Source organism: Glandiceps talaboti, chromosome 19, assembly GCF_964340395.1.
Source record: "Glandiceps talaboti chromosome 19, keGlaTala1.1, whole genome shotgun sequence".
Lineage (NCBI taxonomy): Eukaryota > Metazoa > Hemichordata > Enteropneusta > Spengelidae > Glandiceps > Glandiceps talaboti.
In genome coordinates, this window is record NC_135567.1 from 16791453 (window position 1) to 16817243 (window position 25791).

Sequence of the window (25791 nt, forward strand, 5' to 3'; positions counted from 1 at the left end):
TATATATATATATATATATATATATATATATATATATATATATATATATATATATATATATATATATATAACTCGGTGAGTATCAATCTGCTATAAGACAGTGCTCTATACCGCAGTGGCAGAGCGTAATAGTTTTGGTAGTACTGGAACTCTTTCTTGGGTGTATATATATATATATATATATATATATATATATATATATATATATATATATATATATATATATATATATATATATATATATACATATATTATGCATAGTTATAATATACAGATGTTTGATTCAGTAGATGAAGAAATATTAAAACAACACACGGTTCGATCTTCTAAACAATGTAATATGTTATGAACTTACAGCAATTGTTCAAATTTGAGGAATCTCTACATCCTGGAGTATATCCATACTGATCAAAATCAAAGAGACACCATAGCTTCTCATTAATACATACACCGTCTTGACATTGTCTTTCTGTCTTATCACATACACCTGCTTCCACTGACATAAAAGTTATAATCAAAAGGATAATGAATTGTGAAAATATATATTTAATATGGGTAATATATATATATATATATATATATATATATATATATATATATATATATATATATATATTGTGACGAACTCGTGGAAAGTACACGAAAAACTCTGATATTTAACACCTAATAAAACACTAGAATAGATTGCCTACGAAAGCTAATAAGTGGTAGCGTTAGCAAGCCTTCGATAAGCGTGAAAACCCGCTCCGTCACACCAAGCTGTTCGATTTGACCTTGTGTATGGCAGAACATACACTATAAAATTGAGTACAGACACATTCGCCAATGCCAGCGTCTCTAGACCACGGTACAACCCAAGAAACCTGAAATATCACGACCAACTCGTGAAAACCCACGACCCAACCTCACAGAGGCATACAAGAAAACGTTTCCCTAAAGGAAGAAGTAGGTTTTAACAGAACAGAAGTGAAAATGACGGTAAACCAAAAGATTATGTCAAGAGCGTATTTGACACGATGTTGACTACACGGTGTCCAGCAAGAGAGAGAGTGAGCATGGGAGAAAAGTGTTGCTATAGCTACCTGACCATGTGACCAAGACTCCGCCCCTCAGCAACTGACTGGCATATGAAAAGTGTGCTTCGACTAAACACGGGATATCTAGACCTGAAATACAGGGAAAAATCCGACTTTCTCCAGTAAGGTACTGAGACGAGCCAAATACAGGCACCCGGGGGCGTGACACCCGCAAGCTTTCCGCAACAATATATGTACTTTTGGAACATTCTATATGTTTCATTGTTAATTCAAATTTAAGGCTACACATTAAAGCTTTTTTAATGTTACTCATCGGGTATGTTTTGGTTCAACTTTAATATGATGTATCGTGCAATATAAGCCAATAATATCAAGCAAATGTAGTTTAGGTATCAAAATAAGGTGATGTATATTCACTGCACTGGATACTTGCTATATGTGTAGTTCACCAATCAGATATAGCTCTGATTTACAGTTAATATACTTACTATTTGGACTTCATTAATAGAGAACTTGCAATCCAGACTGAGCATACTTAGACGCAAAGAACTATGGGATTATCTGTGGTTATTGTAATACGTAATCTGGAGCTACCGATTAAAAAACCTTCCACAATGGTCAGGGTAACTATGAATTGATCATTTAGGGTTGCAAGCAATGTAACAGTATTGTTTACACTACCAAGTCATTAGTATTTATTATCAGATTTCCCATAATGCAACATTCAACATGGCGAGTTTGCAAGTTCCCTATTAGGAAATCAAAAATAATGAAGTATAGCTCTAATGTACAGATTCCTGTTTTTATTTCTTGATTTAAAATATCGAGATATAACAAATATAATATTGATGAATGCATTGTAGTTGGGGTTTTAAAAAACTACCAAAGACATGTTTGCTAGAAATCAGTAACATACCACAGCTGAATTCATCCTCGGATACACCCTCATCACAATAAACACAGTCAGTAATTCCATCACAACGAAGAGAAGGTGGTAAACATGTACCATCAAGACATGTTATAGCATTACAAATTTCTGTCATATAATTATTTATAAAATATTAATATATGTACATGCAAAAAAAATGTTCAAGAATGAATTCAGATTTGGCTTTCATTGTATATCTTAAAGGATCATAAATACTGGATACATATGTTGTCTCCTTCCATTCAGAGTTACCATTCAAGACTCAATGATATTTGTTAAATTAAATAAATTTAAGATTGGTGACAAAGCTATAGTTCTAAGGATTTTTGGAACCTTTTAAGGTACAATTTGCTAGAAATTGTAATGGCCTGGGAGTTAAGCAATAGAGAAAAAAAAACTAATTACCTTTATCTTTACAATCGATTTCATCAGATCCATCAAAACAGTCCAACTTTAAATCACATTGTTTGTTAAGGCTTATAATCTGACCATTTAAACATTGAAATTCAATTGTTGTATTGTAAATGGTAAAATCTGGCATGAGGTAGAAGAATCAAATGAGTACTTTATCAGTATAATGAAGTAATTAAGAATGTCAAGGTGATTGACACCGGCCAGGGAGGGGTGAATCTAACCTTTTAGCAATGTTGAGCACCCTAATATTGCACCGTTCCATACTTTAATTTCTTTTTATTACAAATATTTGTCGGATATATTTATATCTGAGGTGAAAAATACTCCAGCTATGAATACACTATATGAGTTGTTCCGTGCTATATGTTATCTACATGGAGATCACAACTAACTGCATAGTTACTTGAAGACAATTTTACTCCATTGACTGAATACAGATTATTGATTCAGTGGTTACTTTTAACCACCGTGACATAATCTGTACCTACTTCAGGCAACTTTATTTGTGTCAAGCGAATGTCATTTATGAATAGAATATATGTATTTGATTCTAAAATAAAGAAGTAACTGATAATAAAACTGCTAAAATGAACTTACCACAGTGTTTCTCGTCAGAGCCATCATGACAATCTTTATAAAAATCACAATATTTTGTAAATGATACATGTTTGCCATCATCACATTGGAATTGAGTATATGTTATATTATCTGAATGAAAACAATACAATTTTAGTAATCTTGAATTATACGCATGAATAGATAGTTCATTCTAATGCCAATTCAGTATTAGACAACTGTAATATGAAGTCTGATTCCGAACAACATACACTTTGGAAAAATGGATCACTGGATTTACATTCATAATGTTTTATTTGTGTGCATGGATTGTTACTTTGAACAAAGGCATATTAATAACAGAACAATCAAAATCATAAATTATTTGAAGGTATATATATATATATATATATATATATATATATATATATATATATATATATATATATATATATATATGTGTGTGTGTGTGTGTGTGTGTGTGTGTGTGTGTGTGTGTGTGTGTGTATTTATGTATGTATATATGTATGTATGTATGTGTGTGTATGTGTGTATGTATGTGTGTAAGTATGTATGTATGTATGTATGTATGTATGTATGTATGGATGGATGGATGGATGTATGGATGGATGGATGGATGGATGGATGTATATCATCATACAAGACATCCAGAATATTGTTTTTGAACAGTAAAGATGTACTATATACCATCGCCATTCTACATACTACATCACAACAAACTTTGTCTACGTCACTGCTTCTGTTGTGCTCGAAAAATGAGTCAAAATGTTCTAAATCGTCACTATTTCCAGATTTTCCATGAATTATGCTTGTGGAGGTATACTCCTAACATTTCATTCAGCCGAAAAATATTTGTGACCTAAGAGGTGGTCACTACTCGTCGTTACGTGCCCTTAGATCACTCCAATTTTCCTGAATGGAAATAAAAAAATGCTCGGATGTAGAATTAATGAATAATAACTAATTAATTAAATCACAAAAAAACTCTTTGAATATTTATGTGTATAGATACATAAATATTCATAGAATAGAAAAGCACCAAAGCACACTGCATAAATACACGTACATATTCGTTTTCTTTATCAATCCTAAACATATTAAAATAACATATTTACAATGAATATCATCTCAAGTTTGCAAATTGAATTGATTGCAGAAATTGTTCTTACCACATACTCGATCACAACAGCTGACTGAATTATCACATAAGTCACTTGGATGAATACATTCTCCACTTGTACATTGGTACATGTGTAGAGGACAAGACTCGTTTTCTACCAATTCAAAAGATAAATAATTTCAATTTGCATGTATGTTTATGTATTATAAATAAAGTTATTATAATAGTGTCATTAAAAAATATGTAAAATAATAAAAGTGGTTCATAAGAATCATTTGAATGGCATGTTTCATGTTTCTTCAAGTTATAGTAATTTCTTGAATTTACAATAGCTTAGGAAAGATCTACAAATTTTTTTAAATACTTACTGTTAGATATAGTTTGAAAATATGTCAAAAAAAATATGAATTCGTTAAGAAATTATTGCTTTAAATTGTAAACTAATTAATTATGTTTTATCTCTTATAATATCCCATAATAGTACTAAAATAGACTTACCACTTCGAAAGTTTTTCTCTGTGCCATTTGTAGATGGATTCAATGCTAGAAATTAATAACAGATGCTATCGTTGAAGACACTGAACTTGGGGAATTTTATTGCTCAATCACACACGCATGCATAAACACACAACAATGCATGATTTCTTTGTCTCTGCTTTGTTTTGTTTTGTTTGTTTGTTTGTTTGTTTGTTTGTTTGTTTGTTTGTTTGTTGGCAGGCCGTCCCTTTTTAAGGTGTCCGATTCAGAATTAATCATTTAGGAATGTATTCCAATATCGTGATAATCATAATGTTTCCATTCATAGGAATGAATGTAAATAAATGTCCGTTTGTTAAATTAACTCACAATAATTCTCAACACTTGAATATTGCTTGCATATGAATAGATGTGATAGTTCTTCATCACAGAGTACATCATACCAGTGATTATGTGAATGGAAGTTATTTAAGTACATAGCCACACAATCTTGATAAATACTTCCATCTGGCTGGATGCTAAATGAAAATGAAAAATGACATAACTGATACTTCGGTACATACATACATACATACATACATACATACATACATACATACATACATACATACATACACACACATGCATGCATACATACATACATACATACATACATACATACATACACACACACATACATACATACATACATACATACATACATACATACATACATACATACATACATACATTTACATACATACATACATACATACATACATACATACATACATACATTTACATACATACATACATACATACATACATACATGCATGCATGCATGCAAGCATACATGCATGCATGCATGCATGTATAAATATTATGTAGAAATTCAACTACTCCATTATGTACATATGTATAAGATTTATTTTTGACATATTAGAAAACGATTGACCATACCCTGTAGCACTCCAATCTGAATACGTAAATTGGGCTCCACCTGACCACGCATACTGACCTTCTCTTTGTACATCAGTTAAACCTATCAAGACAATATACCATTGTTATACTAATATGTGTTTGTTTTTAGAAACATGTTACATTGATTTTTTTCTTAAATCTGGGAAACGATAATTGTACATACCTATATATATCCATGATCTCGGATGGTCCAAGACAAGTGTATGGATAAACTTGGCCTCTATCTCTGAGGTAATACTCGTGAGTGTTGAGTTATTTTCTCGGCAGATATTGTCACTCTGTGTCCACGTTATACTTGAAGGTGTAGCAAAGAGTTTATAACAATGATCTTGATATAAAACCCAGTCTGATGAACAGTTATGCTCTGAAAAGTTAAGCATTTATTAACGTGAAACTGAATGTCAGCCATCCATTTGATTAAGAGAAAATGCAAAGAGGTAAATTTTATAAGCATATTACACTTATCTATCAACTTATATGGCTGTCTGTCCGTCTATCCCTACCTCTGATTGTCTGTCTGTCTGTCTGTCTGTCTGTCTGTCTGTCTGTCTGTCCGTCTGTCTGTCTGTCTGTCTCTTGTATGGTTCATAAATCAGCCCAACATATGACATGAATGTCTTACCTGAATATTCCAATTCCACATTATAGTGTATGTACTCGTATCTTGCAAGAAATCCCATGCTGTGATCGTTGACATGATCAGATGTAAAAAGAACGAACATTTCATTGAAATCTGATAATATTGTCTCAGGTGGAAGATTTCTGTTGCAGTATCTTCGTCTGAAACGATCATTGATGGTATGTCCACTGTAAATTTCTACATTATCTAATAGACAATCTCGATTTGATCTGCCAACATCAAATTCTTGAATGAAAAATCTGATGTATGAATTATCATCAGCACGTAAAAGCCATGAACATCGCATCATTTGTGGATATGGTATAGGGTAATCTCTGGTTGAAATGATACCATATGTATTATTTGTACATAACAAATTACTCAAGCAGACTCTGGTAATATCCTGGCAGTTCAACACCTCTGGAGGTATGAATAAGTAATCAAATACATTATATATATGAACACATTTCCATTGTTAATATAATGGAAGGGGTATGCTTGTTATATCTGTCCATTCATTTGTCTATCTGTCTGTCTTTGGATAAGATTTGTAAAGAACAAATACATCAATATTAATACAACTCAGTACACAACTGACTCTGGTAACGGTAAGAAGTGATTATGTTTAATTGAATATCTGATGAATACTTAAATAAATACTGATTTTCTGTTATTAATATGTACCTTAAAAATCAAATATTTGTTTTGTGATAGCTCATACAGTTCTACAGTTCGATAAACTCATAGCCGACAACGAAACACATGTATCATATACAACTCATTGCTGGATTTTTGAATTGAGATATTTTGATGAATAATTAATGAAAAGTTTTATGACAACATCATTTACTATTGGCAAAGCAAAGGGCACAGGAGAAGTTCGAAATGCTACTAGTTGAACATTAAATGAGAAAGTATTGTTATAAAGAAAATTGAATTTCGCACTGAAACAAACACACAGCATCTGGTTACCTTCTGTTAATCGAATATGGTACTCCACTGCTACAGACTCGTATATATCTGCGAATACTTCAGTCATCCAGTGTGTTTTTTGTCCAATCGTACATATATCACGCACAAAACTATATTTGGCAAATGTACATGGATAAGGTATCCAATCCAAACAGTAATAAAGACAATCCTCTGCCTTGTCAACATTTGGAATATTATCAGTAGGGAAATAGGGAATGTATGCACGATACGTCATATAAAAATGGCTATGTGGGTTTTCCAAACCTATAATAAAATAAGCAAAAATAGGAAGGTAAGATAGCCATGTAACGCGTCTCTACATAAACAGTCTAATTAACCCACGTTTACCCAGCCTTTACACTACCTGTGACCCATATCCGGGGTAGTAAAGGACGTATGACTACTTTTGACTTTCTACAACCCCAAGGTAGAAATTACCGTGGGTTGAAATACATGACAAGATATGGACGAAAAAATATTGGGGAATAATATATCATCGCCAGTAATCTAAAAAATATTAGAGAAATTAATGGCAATATTGAATCCTATTTGGAACAGAGTAGAACGAATGGTGTAGATACACATTGTCTTGACATAGGTGCGTTTTGTCGCGATGTAGAACGACTGGCGTATATATTCCATATTTATTTATTTGTTGAACCTGGGTCGTGCATAGTTTAATATATTTCACCTCTTGTTCCTGCATCTGTACCATAGACATGTAGCGCGAAATAATCCACCTCACTAGAATCACTAATCTTCACTACTTCGAAAGCAATATAATTTGTTGAAACAGGTGGATAGATTGTAGCTATTCTTGGTAACGGTTTGTAGATCTAAATGATAAATAAAATGCAAGGTGATAAACAAGTTCGTGATGATCCAATTCAGTGTCCATTTTAAATTGATCAGATTCTATCAAACATATAAAGGTGGACTAATTACGGTGAAACTCTTAATGTAGAATTAAATATAATTAAATTAAATGGTTGCCAAAGTGTCATTTTCACCCATATTAAACCCGTACAACCTACAACTGGAAAGTTTGGTTTTGTTTGGTTTTGTTTTGTTTGGTTTGGTTTGGTTTGGTTTGGTTTGGTTTGGTTAGTTTGGTTTGGTTTGGTTTTTAAATTACTTTGTTAGATATAATGCCATACACATAATATTGTTCACAATTTTACACTTCAGTAAAGTCATGTCTACATGAATGAACCCGCTAGTAGGAACTCATACGAAACAAATAGATCAACACATATTATCTTGATCATTTGATAATGTACTGTTATGTTTATTTTCTACATGGCTAGACCTTAATTATACCAGTAAAGACAGTGGACAGGGTGAAAACTCTTTATAGTTTCACAGTTACGTGTTATTGAGCCTGCAATATAGCCCTGTCAATTTGTCCCGAATATGAATTGGAAATCTGTAGAAGTCTTTGTTTGCATTTGTGTAATGTATAAGTTAAATGGCTGTAAGTAATCGCAAGCACACAACTAACAGAATTGCACGAATTGCATCTTAACCTACTTTGCAATAAAAGATACAAATACCCATATAATTATTCATATTGTAGTATACATACCAAATTATTGTCTCTGTCACCATACCCTTTAAACCATGATTTACCATCAATACTAAATATAAGATTAATCCATTCAAAACCACTTAACCCAAACTCTATTCCAGTGACGGCTTCTTGTGTAGATAGTTTGAAAACAAAATATTGATATGATTTTGAAGTTTTCCACATGTTTTCATAGTAGTATCTACTGGCAATGTATGGTATATTACTGAGATCACCAAATAATTCATAATAGTTTTTTGGCAAAGGGTTGTCAAATTTTTCAAACACTATAGCTCTTGCTTGGAAATATCGATATGTCGATACTGGCTTGACATCCTTCGAACCTATAAAATGAAATCAATTTAGACAAGCATAATTATATAATAACAAGTATTCTGTATGTATGTATGTATGTATGTATGTATGTATGTATGTATGTATGTATGTATGTATGTATGTATGTATGTGTGTGTGTATGTATGTATGTAACATGAATCAAGTGGTGTCCTTGTATATCTACATATGGGATGTGAAAAATCTAAATGGTATAAACTTGAAGTGTCAAGGTAAGCAATTTCCTATCCATGCTTTTTATATGATCAATTGTGATTACTGAAGAAGGAAAACTGTGTAAAACAGTGATTGAAGTTTGTCACAGTAACACCATGTAGAATTTGTGCTTGTACATCCTGAAAGTGTGATCATACATTCCTCACTTATTTGAAATGTTATAAACATCAATAATGTTCGAGATAAAATGCTATCATCAAGAAGATTTTTTTACTAAGGTTTTGGTTAATTAGTTCATTAATTTGACTTTATTTGTAATTTTTTCTTACGTTGTCAAGTAGATGGTTATGGTCTCAATTATTACAACATCTGTGCATAAGTTCAAATCTTGCAATACCAATGACGAATACTTACAGAAAACTCCAACTGGGGCTTTTGTAGAGACAGAAAAATCTATATTGTATGATTCAAACCGAAATAGCCATATACGTTGCCACAAAGGATGTGGATTTAATCCGATCAGGTAAAGTTTTCCTTTTGACCAAAACCAGTGGTAGCCTTCTAAAGTTAAACCAAATTGCACTGTGTCTGCGGCTTCACTGGTTTCAGCAATTCGAGCTTTTACGTCTCTACAGGCACCAGTTGCTTCCTCCAATGTATCAAAGCGACCCATTACTATGAAAGCAATGACTGAGTTCAATATAAAACAGAGAGATGAATAAGTTAGTGAAATAACAACAGAAACGTAGACACATACCACTCCAACATACACGCACGCACGCACGCACGCATGCGCAGACACACGTGCGCGCGCGCTCTCACTCCTGTCCAAACATTACTTAATAGCTATATGAAATATTTAAAGAGTTGTGTTATTCATTCTAGCCATAGTAACAACTTACCTATCTCACATTTGGTGCCTGTATATCCTATTGGACAAACACATACGTAGGTGTCAAATACTGGCATACAGGTTCCACCATTGATACAATTATTAGGTATGCATACGTCTTGTGCAGGGTAATCTATTACAGAGAGAATGATTGCGTTAAAGAATCGGCCCACGTGGTGTATAGTATGTCCCTCTGGCAGGAATACCCTTTCGCGATGTGTTTAAGCAACCAAGTATCAACCACAGGTTCTGACATTGATGTTATCAAATGTGTTACAAATTTTGAGATTTTAGCTGTTAACAAGTTGTAAGTTTAGATGCATTATCATCAAAAGTATGTGAAATATGAAATTTCATGAAACATTCATGATAAAGCAATCCACATGAAGCAGAAAAGCAGACTTTAACACTTTCATTGTCCGAAATCTTGGACAATGGACACCATATTGGATTTTCGAGTAGCTAGCGTTTTCTGACTCAATAGCCAATTTTAATATCGACTTACCCTGAGAAAACTTCAAACGGACAGACAGACATACAGACAGGCATATAAATAGATACAAAAGAGGAAATAAAAATTCACCACAATTTGATCCAGCTTGCCCAATCTTACAGAAACTAAGTTGATGATCACTAGCTAGACATATAACGCCGTCGAGGTTTGGTGGCTTCCGGCAAAAGTTGTTGTCCATGTCAAGGGTTCTCCTCATAAAATCTCTAAATGCATTCTGACTCCTCGACAAAACCGAGCTCCAATGGCTACACGACATTCCTGTCTCTGTTACACTGACTGATCCACGGTAATCACTGCCATCTTCTTCATGGTAACATTCATCAATACCTCCTGGAATAGACAAAGTTAAACTCACAGTTTTATATTAGTCTCGAAAACATTGGAACACTGACATAATACAAAAAGCTTCGTAATTGAATAGTACACAAAAATGTGACGTTTATGTTAAGAAAAAAACTTTTAAAGCAAGTTAAGTCTTGTTGTACAGGTCATCTAAACTACACGTGATTTAAACCATACATACATACATACATACATACATACATACATACATACATACATGCATGCATGCATGCATGCATGCATGCATACATACATACATACATACATACATACATACATACATACATACATACATACATACATACATTATGATAACCATGTAAAAGGGCAGCTTTGACATGTAACTATACAAAGAAACTTTCCCTGTTCAACAGGGTCGCTATCTTAGTTCTTGAAAATTAGATAAAGAAGGAAAATGATATGCTAATAGAACAATATTGAGGCAAAGTGATTTTTTAGCAAATACAGTTTAACAATTTATAGACAGGAGCAAAACCTAATATTGACTAGCAGGTTAAATTGGTACTTAATATACTAGTACACTCACCGTATGATGTAAAGATCTCTATTTCTAAGAATTCGACATCAAATACTGTGATGGCTGATCCTATTACTTTTCCAATTGTGAGATACATCATGTGACAAAAGAAGTGAACCCAAACTGTGTTATCAGTATTCTCTTCTATAACAATGTAGTCTTTGTTTTCAACAGTTTTCAAATCAAGAATTCCTCCACAGGTCAGTAGACTTATGGGATTTGTTTTTATAGAAGGCTGCTTGATAGTCGGCCTATCGATGACAATCGTCTTATCAAGTGCATACACTTCGGATATGATGTTTAGAGTGTAACCATCAAGATCAACACCAGCAACACATATGAAAATATAGTAAAACGTTGGTCATAATAAGTGACTGATCATCCTAAAGTACAGTGGACATATGGTTGAGGATTGGGTATTTAGTTCGAATTTTTCATTTATATAACAATTTATGTCTTCCTGCTTGAAATATCAATATGAAATAACATACCAAATCCTTGTTTGAGACTTAATAAATTGCAAAACATTAATAAACTTTGTAAAATTTGTGTTATTGTGCTTTTGACACATTCTTTTTAGGTTATTTCAGTGTATGTGAACAATATACTGAGTTACAGACACAGACTTCGTCAATGTTGTTTTACATTGATTTTCTTCAGTAGGAAGCCATGATGAGTTGTTTACAAACAGTATGAGAATGGGTAGCTAGCGATGAACTAATTCAAAGATAGGCACAAGTTAAAGCTAATGTTATGACATGTTAGACCAAGGAAGGGATGTGCAGTTCAAGTGGAGTGACTACATAGATTTTAGTTTTCCCCTCCTTTTTATTCAAGGATGCTGCAACCGATCAACCCATTTCTAGTTACCAACTCTGTTTGATACAACCAATAAGATACAGCACGTGTTACTCTTTAACGATAAGATTAAATGTACACAGTTCTTGCGACATATTGTCCAAATGAAGTGAAGTGAGTACCACCATGCAGACGGTAAACCATTGGCATCTGTGTGTCTGCGACTAGTTACAATACGTTCAAGCAGTTTACATCATATGGACAAAATGAAGAAAGAAATTATGACAATCCTATCTTAGTGTACATTAGATAATTACTTATTTGGTTTTTGTGTGATGGTTTCAAACATGGCCGGTGAACAATAACTTTGAACTGACTGCTTTTATTCCATCTACTTTTCATTTTCTTAAGCAACATATCGTTTGGACTTATGTGCCCAATTCAGACTACTACAACGTTCAATGTACTGAAATTGATTTCCGATTTGGTTGTCTGTGGTGAATATGTATACCGACCACCATAAATAAATACACTATGAAGTTAGTATATCAAATCAATAGGAATGACTCTGGGTTAAACTGAGGTAATGTCATCTCCCCTTTACCTTCCTGGTCAGATTTAACCTGGACTGTGGTAAGCTGATACCTCCATTGAGACTCAAAGTACATGTAAATATATGATTTGAACTTTGACCCGTGTTATGGCTTTAGTGATACTTAATACCCTTAAAGTATATGTCTATACATATAAAATAGTTTAAATATCCTTAAAGTATAAAATGAAAACAGAGCAAACAAATAAAACAAACTCACATTTTTTCTTTACAGTAAGAAATCGTATACTCGTAACAATGATCTCTTCCTTGAATTGTACGTAAAGATAATCATGAAATAATGCACCGACTTTTAACTGGCAAGAAAGTAACTGTTCATATACTCTCATGGATGCATGGTGTGGTTCTAAGTCACGTGACTTGAAATCGATTTCCTCATACGGGAGATATATTGCAGATGATGCTTTCATACCAATATGTTCATTAGCTATCTGAGTTCTACCATCATTCATGCCCATATGACTGTTTAATTTCGACATTGGAACAATGGCCGATATAAATGCTATGTTGTAGGTACCTATGTGTAAGGTATACACGTACAGGGGGGTTAGTAGTGGAAAAAATAAAACAAAACAATCTAAACCAGCATCAAAATGAAATGAAACATTTTGAGACTATTCAAAAATAATGAAACAATACACAAAAGAATGAAATGACTATGGAACAAATATGAAAAAATCCGAAAACAAAACAAAACAAAACCAAAACCAAAAAAAGGAAAAAAATAAAACAAAACAAAACAAAACAATGCAACTAAAAAGGAAATATACAAAATGAAAAAGAAAGAAATAGAATTTAAATTGAAATAATCAAAGTGAAAATAAATAACACAATACAAAACGAGGTGATTAGCCTAACCAAAGAACACTAAATATTTAAAAAATAGTTTTACTTATTTTTGATTTCTTGTAGCAGAGTCCATTTGAATGATCCCAACAACAATTCACCTCCTCACACGTTTCTATTGTGTTCAGAACAATTTGACATGTTACTCTTTTTGCAGGTGCAACCCAGCATTTTGATCCTGTACGGATAGAAATGTAAATATACCGCCATTACATGGAATCTATGTGTGCGTGTGTTTGTAGGAAGGTAGCAAGGTAGGTAGGTATGAGTGTGTTTATGTATGTGAGTGTGGGTTCATATACGTGTGTTTTTGTATCCATGATATTACGATTGATACAAATGAACCGACAGACTAACAGCCAGACAGACAGACAGACAGTTACACATTTAAACAAACACAAATAAATAAATAATAGATACATAAATGAGTGAGTGAATAAGTAAACAAACAAATAAATGAAATACATAAATGAATAAATAAATAAAATAAATAAATACAGTAAACAAACAGATAGTTACCTTCATTGGACACTCTCCCCAAGGTTGATCCTGAGAGAAGTATGATTACTGTCAATACACCATATAACCTCATTTTATATTTATCCCAGTTGATAGGTGAATTATTGGCTAATACAACACATCATACTGAAATAATTAGCAACACAAAGTCGAGATCATAGCAATTTTCGTATTAGGAACGTAGTTTTACATTTATGGCTTGCATATACTTTAAAAAAAACTCGACAAGTCATGTAAGACTTGATATAAACAAAAAAACATTATTTCATAGCATTGGTTAGTTTAGTTTCAACTAATACTAAATTATTAAATTATTTTAAACTAATATTAAATTATTACCGAAAGTTTCAACTCAGTTATTTTTTAAACACGTGACTTTACCACATCCTCACGTGACTCACATTTCCTATAGAATTAACATATTATTTGTCCATTTTGGATTTTTAATTGAAGGAAAAGGTCACCCCGGAGTTTAACTGCGATTAATCTGCAACTTTCGTGACCAAAGAAACAAAGGGTTGAAAGTTTCCAAGGATCAATGTACATTAAGGAAAATCTAGGATTCACACAAAAAAAATATGTGGGTATTGTGTCATGGTTCCTGAGTTATTTCATGATTTTCTATCACCACTTATTTGTTATTTCATAGAAACATCAAGGTGATCTTGTGCATGTATAGGATGTATTTGCTATGGGATATAGTAGAGAGTACAGATATTTTACTCAATGGTTGAACTCTGAATATTCATGAGAACAAAAAGCCATTATTTTCATTGTCAAACAGCTGTTATGAATATTCAATGTTTCTATTTCCTGGAGTGGCGATCCCCTTTAACTAACTTATGCTAACATTTTGACCTCGCGATGACCTCGGTAATGTATCAGGAATGTTAACTGTGAACAGGCTGCAACTTCCTTGAGCAAAGAAACAAAAAAAAAGTTGAAAGTTTTCTGAGGAACAATGTACATTAATACAAATCTTGGATTCACAACAAGATATAGAAAACATGAAATTCTAAACAGATGTGAGATGCCTCAAATTGTAGAGTGAGTATTCTCTTACAAACGTATATCGATAGTAATGATTAAGTTCCAAACAAAATGGTATGAAGAAATTAATAGCTAGGACAAATAGTATGGCTTGGATATTGGGTGTCAATTAAATCAAAGCTGATGAGCTCGAGGTCAGACATCAAACCTACAAAAATGGAGGGAAAAATAGAAAGAAAATTGCTGAAAATTGCCTACATCGTGTGTTATTTTATTTGTGATACTAAATTCTAAACAAAAATCAAATGTTCAATATGTTATATGACTGAAACACTGTCCTGTCCATTCATTACCAATTTATGCTAATTTGCCACCTGGATCACATCACATGTCTTAAATACTGTAAATTCATATTCATTCTTTTCTGACAGAGTTTATACTAACAGTTGTGCTTCATCGTTTGATTTCAAAGATATTCGCTTTAAAAATAAAATCCTGTGTTGCTTTTAAATAGCACTTTGCAAACTAGTAAAACACGTTTGTATTCCCGTCCATGCACTTGCTATCGTTAATCATTCGCTTAATTTATTTGAATTTGTTTGTAATTTTTACATTTTTTTTTATAGTTTTAGTTTGGTAATATTTTAAATATGGTATTTTGTTCTCAGCAGGAAATTGCATAGCGGTGAATGGAAGTTTTCCATTAGATTATTAAACATATTTTTAAAATATTCGATATTTGAACCTCGGGCATGGTGATATTATAGTTTATGCCAGATTTGCCACAGCGTAGATTCGGTAAAATATATATCCATTTTATGCCAGTACCTTGTCTTTGCGATTTAGTTCTAATCTTTCTTCAATTAACTCTGGTTGTCGGCATTTGTAGTTTGCCAGGAAACAAACTCCTTGTTTGGCCATGCAGGTATACTATACATATCAAGGATGTGTTTTATATGTTCATGCTTTTTCCCCATGTAATTCGGTTTTGTATTCTGTGAGTAACAAATTATTTGTCACAGGCGATATTGTTGGTTTGATCACAGACCACGAAACTTTTAGTGGTCTGAGTTTGTATTCGTTAAATATATATGTTGTATGAAAATATCGACCACTAGCCTGTCCTAAGCCGTACTTAATATTTTATACCATAAATATGTTAATGACTTACCCTGTAAATCAGACTCTTCGTTCAACACCATTCTCGGATAGGTAAACATCGTCTTTATAACAAAGTGAGATGTAATTAAATAAACACTGCAGAGAGTCTACTTTAGTGTTTGATGCACCGCTTATAAACTGAGAAGTGGTTCCTGATATGACATATGACATACTGAAAGCATGAACTATCAAAATAGTGACTCCACCCACATTCACACCCATACTGCAGGTGATAATACTAGGTATCCCAGCTGTTCAAGACAAACTGATATTCAATCTCTTATAGCGCTACCCTATGTCCTGCCCGTTAACGAAACGCTGATCAATAATACACATTCGGAGAAATACCATAAGGTGTTCAAACTCTATAAATCACTGCTAACTGTTCAACATTTGAAATGACTCACAACTAGGCCATAACATATTTTGGGAATAATGATATGTGTATTATACCAGCATAAAATAAGGAATACGAACCAACGACACTGGGTTGGGAAGGGGTAGCAACATCGAAATGTTAAGCTGATAGGAGACAAGACAAATCTAGTTAAAAGTTGTCTGTAGATTTTACACAACATACACATGCCTCACTCAGGTTTGACTCACATTGACGCTCAGTTCACGGTCTTTGCTTAGTTATTGTATATTAAAGGGAACAAAGATGAATCTAATTCCATCCTAGCTGTTCTAGTTGGTGTCTGGCGAATAAAGACAAGTCACTTTCATCAATATACATTGTGTGAGTTCGCCAAAAATGCATTCTGTAATATTAAGATATTACCTTTACATGTACAATCGATTTTTTTGTTAAAATTAATATAAAATATTGACAATTCAGCAAAGCCAGTTAACTGATAGTGGGTGTAATAAAACATATATTTCATACATTTGACAGTTTTCATTCACATTACCAATAGGATTAGACAGAAATATTTCAAATTATTCATTTATTCAAAAGAGAATTATATTCAAAATTGAATTCATTCTGCAATATTAAGAAATTATCTTTACATAGCAGTTTGTATTTACGTTAATCTTAACTACGACTACATGACTATTGTCATAACTAAAAAAAGTGAATAAATTCAAATATTTTGTGCAAAAAATTAGTCTTTATTGTGTTATCATTAATACATGTTATCAAATACTTCACTTGGTATTAGTGTACAAAGCAATGACATCAAATACCTCACTTGGTATAGTGTACAAAGCAATGACATCAAATACCTCACTTGGTATAGTGTACAAAGCAATGACATGAAATACTTCACTTGGTATAGTGTACAAAACAATGACATGAAATACTTCACTTGGTATAGTGTACAAAGCAATGACATGAAATACCTCACTTGGTATAGTGTACAAAGCAATGACATGAAATACTTCACTTGGTATAGTGTACAAAGCAATGACATGAAATACTTTACTTTGTATTAGTGTACAAAGCAATGACATCAAATACCTCACTTGGTATAGTGTACAAAGCAATGACATCAAATACCTCACTTGGTATAGTGTACAAAGCAATGACATTGAATACCTCACTTGGTATTAGTGTACAAAGCAATGACATGAAATACCTCACTTGGTATAGTGTACAAAGCAATGACATGAAATACTTCACTTGGTATAGTGTACAAAGCAATGACATGAAATACTTCACTTGGTATAGTGTACAAAGCAATGACATGAAATACCTCACTTGGTGTAGTGTACAAAGCAATGACATCAAATACTTCACTTGGTATAGTGTACAAAACAATGACATGAAATACTTCACTTGGTATAGTGTACAAAGCAATGACATGAAATACCTCACTTGGTGTAGTGTACAAAGCAATGACATCAAATACTTCACTTGGTATTAGTGTACAAAGCAATGACATCAAATACCTCACTTGGTGTAGTGTACAAAGCAATGACATCAAATACTTCACTTGGTGTAGTGTACAAAGCAATGACATCAAATACCTCACTTGGTGTAGTGTACAAAGCAATGACATCAAATACCTCACTTGGTGTAGTGTACAAAGCAATGATATCAAATACCTCACTTGGTATTAGTGTACAAAGCAATGACATTAAATACCTCACTTGGTATTAGTGGACAAAGCAATGACATCAAATACCTCACCTGGTGTAATGTACAAAGCAATGACATCAAATACCTCACCTGGTGTAGTGTACAAAGCAATGACATTAAATACTTCACTTGGTGTTAGTGTACAGAGCAATGACATTAAATACCTCACTTGGTGTAGTGTACAAAGCAATGACATCAAATACTTCACTTGGTGTAGTGTACAAAGCAATGACATCAAATACCTCACTTGGTGTAGTGTACAAAGCAATGACATCAAATACCTCACTTGGTGTAGTGTACAAAGCAATGACATCAAATACCTCACTTGGTGTAGTGTACAAAGCAATGATATCAAATACCTCACTTGGTATTAGTGTACAAAGCAATGACATCAAATACCTCACTTGGTATAGTGTACAAAGCAATGACATTAAATACCTCACTTGGTATTAGTGTACAAAGCAATGACATTAAATACCTCACTTGGTATAGTGTACAAAGCAATGACATCAAATACTTCACTTGGTATAGTGTACAAAGCAATGACATTAAATACCTCACTTGGTATTAGTGTACAAAGCAATGACATTAAATACCTCACTTGGTATTAGTGGACAAAGCAATGACATCAAATACCTCACCTGGTGTAGTGTACAAAGCAATGACATCAAATACCTCACCTGGTGTAGTGTACAAAGCAATGACATTAAATACTTCACTTGGTGTTAGTGTACAAAGCAATGACCCCAAATACCTCACTTGGTATAGTGTACAAAGCAATGACATCAAATACCTCACTTGGTATTAGTGTACAAAGCAATGACATGAAATACCTCACTTGGTATTAATGTACAAAGCAATGACATCAAATACCTCACTTGGTATTAGTGTACAGAGCAATGACATCAAATACCTCACTTGGTATAGTGTACAAAGCAATGACATCAAATACCTCACTTGGTATAGTGTACAAAGCAATGACATCAAATACCTCACTTGGTATTAGTGTACAAAGCAATGATATCAAATACTTCACTCGATATAGTGTACAAAGCAATGACATCAAATACGTCACTTGGTATGGTGTACAAAGCAATGACATCAAAAACCCCACTTGGTATCAGCGTACAAAACAATGACATCAAATATCTCACTTGGTATAGTGTACAAAGCAATGACATCAAATACCTCACTTGGTATAGTGTACAAAGTAATGACATCAAATACTTCACTTTGTATAGTGTACAAAGCAATGACATCAACTACTTCACTTGTTATTAGTGTACAAAGCAATGATATCAAATATCTCACGTGGTATAGTGTACAAAGCAATGACATCAAATACCTCACTCGATATAGTGTACAAAGCAATGACATCAAATACGTCACTTGGTATAGTGTACAAAGCAATGACATCAAAAACCCCACTTAGTATCAGCGTACAAAACAATGACATCAAATATCTCACTTGGTATAGTGTACAAAGCAATGACATCAAATACTTCACTTGTTATTAGTGTACAAAGCAATGATATCAAATACCTCACTCGGTATAGTGTACAAAGCAATGATATCAAATACCTCACTTTGTTTAGTGTACAAAGCAATGACATCAAATACTTTACTTTGTATTAGTGTACATAGCAATGACATCAAATATCTCACTTGGTATAGTGTACAAAGCAATGACATCAAATACCTCTCTTGGTATTAGTGTACAAAGCAATGACATCAAATACCTCACTCTGCCACGGTATAGTGTACAAAGCAATGACAAAATAAAACTGTACTAGAATTATTATAGTTAGAACATTAACATTTGAAAATTGTTTTCTCATGAATATTTTTTTATCAAATATTAACATGGTATAGTGTGCAAAACAATGACACAGCATAAAACTGTACTAGAATAATTAATGTCTGTTCAATCACTCTATCATAAAAGTTACTAATTATGACAAATATAGACTATTAACAAACTCACATTTATGTTTTGTGCCTCTTTTGTTCTTTTTTAAGAGAAATTATGAATTTTTTGACACTTTTGTCTCAAATGAATAAAAAAAGTTTTAAATCTATTTTAAAATCCATTTTGAAATCCATTTTTATAGTAACTCTTTGAAATCCATTTCTATAGTAATTAACACAAAAAGAAGAGATGAGAAGAATACAGAACACAAAATAATAACTTCAAAATCAAGTCTTCAAAAATACATCATTTAAAAATTATCACTCTACATTACCTATCTTCCTCTATACCAGAATTGATTTTTTTTCTTCGTCACTTGTAAAGTCATTAAGAATATTTAGTACTTCAGATCAATTTATCACATAATTTGTAAAATCTTTTGACAATATTTAGTACTTTAGATCAATTCACCACTATGGATTTTATAAAATAATACAATACCATTGAAACACTAAAATGAAAATAATATGACATCATGCTGAATATTGTTGCTATGTAAACAAATATATGCACACACTTGATGTGAACATAAAAATTAGTAAGTGTTGGTTTACAAAGTTTGTGGTTGTTTTTAGGAATATTAATGACTACTTTTATATCTGTAGTGATGAATATATTGGTAGAGTTTTCTTAAAATACAAATTATTATCATATTATAATTACATTTGAATAAACATACAATTTTATAAAAGTGTATTGTTTGTGATGAGAATGGTTGTACAAAAACAACTGGAATCATAAGATAATTATGATTGTCTCATATAAGAAACTTATTTGAAACACTTGGAAGTGTTCAAATGATATACATAACAATATTTCACATACAAGATCCACTAATGTATGATGGTTAACATAAAATACAATACTATCACCTAATACAATATTACCTTAGTATAATCATACTACCTATAGTGACAGTTCACTTTACAATGCCTTCTGGGTAATATTACTGGCTACTCATAGTTTGGTATTAGACCTTATGATATTTATACAAATTAAAATTAAAATTATCAATTATTTCTTGGTATATTATTGTCAGATTTTATACATTTAGATTAAACTATTTCAAAATCTTCCAAATTACACTGTTCAAAGTAGTTTCTTTATTATTGTATATGATATAAATAATTAACACATGTAACACATAATAAAGTAGTGAGTATTTTGTATTTAGGTTTATGTCACCACTGTCTCTGGTTTCTTGTGTACAATGATGGATAATAGTCATTGAGGTTTGAATGTCATGGTCAGCTGTATAGTTTAGTTTGTTGTGAATATTTACTGTGCAAATACTTTGATATGACCAGTATAATTCTCAGACACCACAATTTTATAAGGTTTATCATCTGTCAAACAAATACCTACAGGGCTTTCCAAGTTATCTTGGTCGCTATCAACACGGCTCATGATATTGCCATGAGGGTCATATTTCATTACATTATTACCATAATGGTTACACACATACACATTACCGGCTTTATCTGTTGCTACACCAAATGGACATTTACATTGACCTTCTTTGTTTGGATCATTACCAAATGTAAACAAATAATTACCATTCTCTGTATATACGTTAAGCTGATTATTCCCTGCGTCTGATACAATGACATTACCTGTGTTGTAATCTATACAAACACACCAGGGATGAAGTAGCCGACCCGATCCACTACCCTGACTGGCAAATAATTTGATGTATTTCCCATTTATCCTATAAATGTGTACACAGTGTGATCCATTATCTACAACATAAACCCTACCATTATTAGAATTAACTGCAATACCTAGGGGATTTTTTAGATTTGCTTTATCAAAGAATCTAATCAATTTACCATTCTCATTACATTCAAACACCTGCTTATTATCACCATCAGTTACAAAGATATGACCTTCCTTGGTAACTGCTGTGAATTGAGGTTTAACAGGTTTACTGAAACCAGAAAACTGAATTCCTCTTGGTTGTTTACCTTGTAATGTGAATGTTTGTAATCTATGATTATCAGGGTCAGATACTAACACACCACCTTTAGTGGTCATTGATACACCATGTAAGTAGTCTCCAAACTGTCCAACTCGTTTACCTTTCTCTCCAAACAGCCACACCAATCCTTTCATTGAAGTAACTCTGGTCTGTGATCGTGAATCGTCAGCATGCCGTCGTATTGAAAGTACTTGTAACGAGTCATGAACTTTGGCTTGTGTCGTCACTTTGACAACACCCAGACTCTTCAAGTAGATAACATCATCATTTGGTTTGAATTCTATGGAATCAGCCTCGGTTTGAGTGCATGTAGTTTTGATCGCCATCAGTTCATGCATTTGGAACAGCATTCCTCGTCGAGCTGTCATCAGTTGTGCAGCGTTCCCATACTGCATCAAGTTCTCTGTCAACTCTCTGGCATTGGTCAGATCATTTTTGACATTATTCAGTTCTTTGGATTGTGCCTGTAGAGTTATCTTTCTATTGTCATATTCACCCTTCAACTCTGTCAACAATTTCCTTCCACTATTTTCTATTGTGCGTGTTATTTTCTCCACCAAGTCCTTTATTTTTTTCTCTTCACTCTCGAAACACTCATCCAGTGACTCAGACATCTGTTGTACAGCAATCTCACTGGCAGTAGCTTCATCTTCTTTCATCCTCATCTTCTCCAACATCTTTGCTAAGTATCTCATGTAGTCATCAGCGGCGTCTGACATAGATCTGACCTTGTGTTTAGATTTGGAATGCTCGACCACTGTACACTCAGAACAGATTGGAACTTCACAGCTGTCACAGTAAAATTTCAACGGGACATCTGGGTGACGACTGCAGTAGATTGGTGGCTGTACTGAAGCTGGATTTTTAGACTTCTCAGCCTGGTACTCTTCAAGCGACATTAGAGTATGAGATTTCGTCGATCGCAATCGTTTGTGCCCCCGTGTACAGGTGTCACAGAGTTGCACATCACAGTCTATGCAGTGATTTTTAGGACATTCACCATCACATGCTCCGCACTTGTCAACACCAGGCGAGGTTCTACTTGAAGTTTGACTCTGTCCGTCACTCAATACTTGTTCGCGATTGTTGAAACGGTCCACCAGTTGGTTCATGAAGAAAAACGTCGAAAAATCGGTCACTCCACCAGGAGGTACTGTGTGCTCACGTAAACACAGGGGGCATTTGATCGTGGATCTGCTACTTCTCCTGAATAACTGATCAAGACAAGGCTGACAAAAACTGTGTAGACACGGCAGAAGTTTAGCATTTCTATACGGCTCAGTACAAATAGCACAGAGTAGAAAATTCTCGTTGATTTCGTCCAGAAACTTTGACGCAGAGTCAGCCATGTTGGATATTTAGACGATGTGTTTATAACAACGTTATTAACAGGAAGTAAATGTGAGACGTGCGGCATACAGATGAACAATGAATGCATTGAACGGTTGGTCAGTCAATTTAGGTCACTCCATGGGGTTAAAGTTGATCAGTGACGTATTTAAATTTAGCCTAGAATATGCATGCATGCTTGTGTGCGTGCGTGCGTGAATGAATCACTATATGTCTGATATGGTAATATTACAACTTATCAATGTCACGGTCACAAATGCCATTGTTCAAACATTTTGGAGTGATGGTGGGCAAATGGTTAGAGTGGCAGGCTTGGAATCTACATGTTGCACGTTCGATCCCCATCAATGCCATTTGTTTCTGAGTGGATAATGTCCTTGGGCAAGATTTGAACTATGACAGTGCCTTAGGCACTCCAGCTGTATAATTGGGGACCTGGTATGATAGATGTTGCAATGTGATTGCTTTAATCATCTGCGCTTATAAAGGCTGCAATGGATTGTATGCTTCCCAGGATGTTGAGGAAGTATAAAGGGCCGTTATGCTGCTATAGATCCGAGCCAGGGGTAATAAGATATTTACTTCATGTAACAATGTTTGTTGGGTAATATCTCAGACCTATATAGTGGTCTGAGTGGTCTGAGGTAATATAAAATAAGCTATGCAGTGAAGAATAACAAAGAATAGGCAGCTTCCACTCAAATAATTCGTCATTTAATTTGTAATTCTAACCCCATATAAGAAATCCAAGCCTTGTATATAAAACGAAGGTTACGATCAAGATACAAATGAGGGTGTTATATATAATGGCAAATACTACAAACACAGGCACGCATATATCAGAATATGTATTGGTTGGTTCTAGCAGAGGTAGACATAAAACAGAAATTCGCTACAGTTATTGCACCCAGTCTGGGTGCTGAAAGTGGTTTACAACAATCTATTGATATAACCATCAATCTCTTGATATAAACAGCAATGTATTGGTGTTGACATTAATCTATTTATATACATATCAATCTATTGATATATACATCAATATGTTGATAAGACAGCATTCTATTGATATAGACAAAACCTAACAATTCTAATTTGGATGATTTAAATTATATGATTCAATTAAAAAATGATATCATTATCCATACATTTTATTTGCCAAATTTTAGAATCACGTGATATCATACAGAATTGTCATTTTTGTTCACCTCTCTTAATAACAAATTCTTATTCCAGAACATGGACACCTTGATATCCAGGTTTCTGGATTACATGCTGATTTGTTTACTGTTATTAGTCTCTGTGAGCTGTGTAAGTCAATCTTTAAGTCTGATCTTCTTCAGTGGATTAGTTGATGCAAGAGTGCATAGCTCTCCTTCAACACTACACGAAAATTTACCCAACCTTTACCCTACATGTGCCCACCTAACCACCATCTCTGTCTGGGGATACACTGTACGAAAAGTTCAATTTACCCACCTTTACCCAACCTTTACCCTACATGTCGCCCACCTAACTACAATCTCTGTCCAGTGGTAGTACGAGAAGAAATACCACTGTTGACTGTCTACAGCCCCCAGAGGGAGACATCACCGGGTGTAATTTAAGTCAAAGGTGAAACTTCGTCTCATACTCACCACATTTACACATCCTCTGCCCAAGATTTACTCTGGTGGAAGGACATGGTCACATATGAATTTTCGTAAAGTGCAAGTTAAATGGGATGGGATGTAAAGTGCGAAGCTTTAGACCACAAAATAATGTACATAATGGCAACAAATTCCAGATAGAAATAATCCCAATAAACATGAAATTTTATAAACACTTCTAACAGACACCTCAAGAAAATGTGAAGCGTATGTGTTATGTTGTTACCGTTTAGACTAGTAAAGCGGTCATCTTGATGAAGAGTGGGTATTTAGTTTGGATTTTTAATTTTAAAAAAAATTTACCATGGAATCTTACTTTGAAAAAATCAATATGAAACATCATATGCCAAGTCCCAGTTTGTAAATCAATA

The 25791-nt window shown here is 33.4% G+C and overlaps 1 protein-coding gene across 1 annotated transcript; it reads right to left on the reverse strand.

Moving 5' to 3' along the window:
• Nucleotides 1-21724: 21724 nt before the first annotated feature.
• On the reverse strand, nucleotides 21725-23773 carry LOC144450069 (E3 ubiquitin-protein ligase TRIM71-like). Its single transcript, XM_078140636.1, has one exon. It carries the CDS (start codon nucleotides 23771-23773, stop codon nucleotides 21725-21727), a length of 2049 nt encoding a protein of 682 aa, XP_077996762.1.
• Nucleotides 23774-25791: the final 2018 nt, after the last annotated feature.